We start from the raw sequence: 5,000 nt of genomic DNA, 5'->3' as shown, positions 1-5,000 counted from the left end.
GCCTCAATCACATTATTGACATTAGTGTTACTTGATCCATCATTACTGAAGTCATCTTTCATCTTTTATCTTCATTCAATGAGCAACGGAATGATAAATCGGAGATTAGATATTTCTAATACTCACCTGCTAATTCATATTTTTGCCATCACAAATTACTCAATGAATTGCTGATTAACTGAAGTAATCACTATCATAGCAAATTCCTGTCAGAATATATATATATATATATATATGTATTTATATATATATATATATATATATATATATATATATATATACATATATATATATATATATATATATATATATATTATATATATATATATATATATATATATATATATATATATATATATATCCTATAAACACAATTATAAACACAATTATCTATAAATATTGTACAATATACAATATTTAATAAATCAGAAAGCAATATCCTACTTATTACAATAACTAAACAAATGATGACTTATAAAACAAAATCTCAACAGACAAGATGAAACATGATGACAGAAAGTGCTGAAAAAAGAAGTGACAGTATAACCAGCAGAAAAAAAAACTGGAATAAATAAATATTGAGGCACATAAATATCTAAATACTCACCACATCCAGCAGCATGGAAAGATGTCCTAACAGAGGTGGGACATCATTTTTCTGCACACCATTTCCTTGACTATCAGACTCAGGAGACATTTCCTGCCTGTCATCGCAAACTGAAGTCTCCTCCAGTTCACCTCCCTTTAATGGGAAATGATACACATCACCTGTTTTGTCTGTAGACATAACAAAATAATACTGATGTCACCATGGGATAGATTATTAATTCTTTGAAAATAGTAATTGTTTGATTTATATGCAGAGGTCAACCATCTTCTTTTCAGTAACTTGTTTTTATTAAAATTCATTAAAGGATAAATAAAAATATTTCCCATACTCATAATACTACCAATAATAATAATAATAACAATAATAATAATAATAATAATAATAGTAATAATATTAATAATAGCAACAATAATAATAATAATAATAATTATAATAACAACAATAATAATAATAATAATAATAATAATAATAATAATAATAATAATAATAATAATAATAATAATAATAATAATAATAACAATAACAATAATAGTAGTAATAATAATAATAATAATAATAATAATAATAATAATAATAATAATATAAATAATAATAATAATAATAATAATAATAATAATAATAATAACAACAATAATAATAATGATAATGATGATAATGATGATAATAATAATAATAATAATAATAATAATAATAATAATAATAATAATAATAATAATAATAATATTAATAACATTAATAACAACAATAATAATATTAACCCTATCCCGACGGGCCCAGCGATAAGTGGAAACCCCCTACGCCGGGCCTATGCAATATTGCATCGAAAATGGCACACTGGTGCGTCACCCCATCATCGGGCATTTGGCCATGTCACACGGGTGTGACGTACTGTCATCAAAGGGTTAACAACAACAAATAGCAATAACGATAAATAATAACAATTATTCTTATAATCACAATAAAAAAATATAGTAAATGCGACATTTATGGATAATAATAAATGTAACAGTTGCAATATCACTGATATTCCTAAGTTTACCTGCAACCAAGATCACTTTTGAGTCTGATGAAATGTCCACAGAAACAGGTCGCTTGACTAGGTTGTGGGTGTGCTGCAGAGACCAGGACTGTGTACACCACACAGTTACTGTCTTGGGCTCACATGCAACAGCTACATACTTCTCATCCTGTGATATCCTGGCACAAACCACCTGGTTCTTGCTGCAAAACAGCATATCTGTGATTTAGATGTGGAAGTTTTGTGTTGAGATATTGGGGAAATGGATTTTAGAGGTATGGGCATTGGAAAATCATCTCTTTTAAGCATGAACATTAATATAAAAGTTTGGAAATCCCATTTTAAATATATCAACTAGATTTTCATTAATTCATAATTCATCTAATGGTGATTATGGATACATGAAATCCTATTTCTTTTACAAAAATTTAGGTCAAAGTAAGAATATTAGACAATAAAATGCATTGATGGAAACATGGATATCTACACCGGATTAGCAAATAGAAGAAGAGGCAAATTAGTAATGAAGTGCAAAGATGGATAATGAAATAAGTAGCATATTAATTTATGGATAAAAAAGTATCAGGCATTAGAATTTGAATTACATATGTACATATATATATATATATATATATATTATATATATATATATATATATATATATATATATATATTATATATAATATATATATAATAAATCTCTGGGAGAGGGAGAGGGAGAGGGAGAGGGAGAGGGAGAGGGAGAGGGAGAGAGAGAGTGAGAGAGTGAGAGAGTGAGAGAGAGAGAGAGAGAGAGAGAGAGAGAGAGAGAGAGAGAGAGAGAGAGAGAGAGAGAGAGAGAGAGAGAGAGAGAGAGAGAGAGAGAGAGAGAGAGAGAGAGAGAGAGGAGAGAGAGACAGAAGAGAGAGAGAGAGAGAGAGAGAGAGAGAGAGAGAGAGAGAGAGAGAGAGAGAGAGAGAGAGAGAGAGAGAGAGAGAGAGAGAGAGGGAGAGAGTGAGAGAGAGAGAGAGACGGAGAGAGTGAGAGAGAGAGAGAGAGAGACGGAGAGAGTGAGAGAGAGAGAGAGACGGAGAGAGTGAGAGAGAGAGAGAGACGGAGAGAGAGAGAGAGAGAGAGAGAGAGAGAGAGAGAGAGAGAGAGAGAGAGAGAGAGAGAGAGAGAGAGAGAGAGAGAGAGAGAGAGAGAGAGAGAGAGAGAGAGAGAGAGACAGGAGAGAGAGGGGGAGAGAGAGAGAGGAGAGAGAGAGGGGAGAGGAGAGAGGGAGAGAGAGAGAGAGAGAGAGAGAGAGAGAGAGAGAGAGAGAGAGAGAGAGAGAGAGAGAGAGAGAGAGAGAGAGAGAGAGAGAGAGAGAGAGAGAGAGAGAGACAGAGAGAGAGAGAGAGAGAGACAGAGAGAGAGAGACAGAGACAGAGACAGAGACAGAGACAGAGACAGAGACAGAGACAGAGATAGAGACAGAGAGGAAGTGAAAGAGAAAGAGAGAAAGTGAAAGTAAGAGAGAGTGAGAGTGAGAATGAGAATGAGAATGAGAATGAGAATGAGAATGAGAATGAGAGTGAGTGTGAAAGTGTGAGTGAGAGTGTCTGTGTGAGTGTGCGTGTGAATATGCCTGAGAATATGCTTGTGAGTGTGGGTGTGAGTGTGGGTGTGCGTGTGAATATGCCTGTGAATATGCGTGTGAGTTTGGGTGTGCATGTGCTAAAGTGTTTTGTTGTGCATGTCCATGTATGTGTGAGCTAGTGGAGAAATGATAAAACTAATACCATGTGAATAAAAAGAATAGAAGGAAGGATGGTTCAGGAATTTTACCTGCCTTGAGCAGTGGTTTCATCGCTGTCAGTAGCTTTCTTACTTTCCTCAGGAGTTTCTGGGATGTTCAAGCTAAGTGTTCTTGAATCCCCATTCCTGAAATGAATATTAACTTACTGGTTGACTCAATACTTCATGATGTTCAGATTCTGCCAAATGTAAATTTGGCAGAATATTGATAAGCAATACTTTATTCAACAGATGTATTCATTAATAATATAGTTTTTGCTAAATATACAGCCATGTTGATTTTCAATTAAAAGGAATCTGAAAATATCAGTACTGGGTTTAGCAAGTCAAAATTGGGCTAATTTTTCAGAGGAGTGTCTTCAAACTAAATACCCCAATATTGGTGTCAACATATTCCTCTTATCTGTAACTATTCATATATAGTAGAGTTTACCCCTAATCCTCCCCCCTCCCCCCATACCCCACAATCTGGGCCCCAATAGCTGGGGAGTATATGAAGTACAACAGGGATATTATGGGGTGAAAAAAAATAATCACAAATAAATTAAACTGACAATTGCCACAAGTGATTTATATATTGCCACCTGCCGGTAGCAGCAAGATAGAGAGAGCTGCACAGACATGGAGTGTGATTGTTTGGTATTATTGGATAAAGACGCAACCACACATAGCGAAAAAACAAACCTTTCAGCATGACATAGTTTTAATTATGATGTAACCCATAAAAACTCTTTTCTTCTGGAAACGAAAAATGGTCGGGATATATCATTTTTAAAAAACGATTAACGGTAGAGATGATTCCACTGTCTTAACAAACATCTGACTGAAAAATATCGGCTCTGCGCATGCGCCAACCTCATACGCGGAAATGCAAAAAAGTATCGATAGTAGGCAATACTGTCACGTGATAATAATAGCACCAATAGGGAAACAATAGGTCTAACCGACAAAATGATCTACCAATCACAGACAATTGAACATAGAGTCTGGGTCCTTGCTTGAATTTCAAAATCAGTTTCGAGATGGCTACATTGTGTGTAAGATGTAGCTACACTCCATGGGAATTTATCAAGCTTTTTTTTATAAAGATAACTCTGCATCACTTAAATTATTACATGACGACAGTGCTCTGCTAATGCTACCCGACTCCTACTCGTAAGAATCTGACCCGGACGAGCCACAACCCAGCCCCTCACACACCTCCAATTAAGGTAAGAAGTGGTAACATTCGAAGATGATAGTCTGATGCGACGAAGTGGCTCCCCCTTGGCTAGGGCAGACCAAAAATTGGTCAGTTCTGTGATCGGTGGTTGACATCCGTCTTGAAATGTTACTGGCCACGCAGTGGCCTTAAAAGTGGGGGGGTCCAGGGGGGGGCCGAAGCCCCCCTTTGGCTAGGGCAAACCTAAAAACTAGGTTAGGTTAGGTTAGGTTTCTGGGTTGGGTTTTGATTACGCAAAAAAAATTTAAATTTCATGCCAGAGATCATTTAGTTCCATATCGACAATAGCAAGCGTGTGGGGAAGGAGGGGGGGGTGTAACTCAGCAACGAAAGGTTTCCGATGGAAATGAGTAGCGAAACTGTACAAAACA

General features: G+C 35.4%; 1 protein-coding gene across 3 annotated transcripts in view; it reads right to left on the bottom strand.

Moving 5' to 3' along the window:
- The window catches only part of wuho (tRNA (guanine-N(7)-)-methyltransferase non-catalytic subunit wuho), a 7,992-nt gene that overhangs the window by 1,246 nt on the left and 1,746 nt on the right, over positions 1-5,000 (bottom strand). Inside the window, exons 2-4 of one of the 3 annotated variants that reach the window (XM_086553494.1) lie at positions 3,438-3,533; positions 1,650-1,831; positions 608-777 (exon numbers count right to left, since the gene is read on the bottom strand). In XM_086553494.1, the coding sequence (XP_086409620.1) occupies positions 608-777; positions 1,650-1,831; positions 3,438-3,533 (448 nt within the window). Of the gene's footprint in view, positions 1-607; positions 778-1,649; positions 1,848-3,437; positions 3,534-5,000 lie in introns of all 3 variants that reach the window. The other 2 variants (XM_086553493.1, XM_086553495.1) reach the window with 2 other exon arrangements.

Source organism: Penaeus japonicus, unplaced genomic scaffold (genome assembly GCF_977035675.1).
Source record: "Penaeus japonicus unplaced genomic scaffold, GWHDUDI00000001_assembly GWHDUDI00000028, whole genome shotgun sequence".
Classification (NCBI taxonomy): domain Eukaryota; kingdom Metazoa; phylum Arthropoda; class Malacostraca; order Decapoda; family Penaeidae; genus Penaeus; species Penaeus japonicus.
This window is presented reverse-complemented; position numbering and strand designations above follow the sequence as displayed.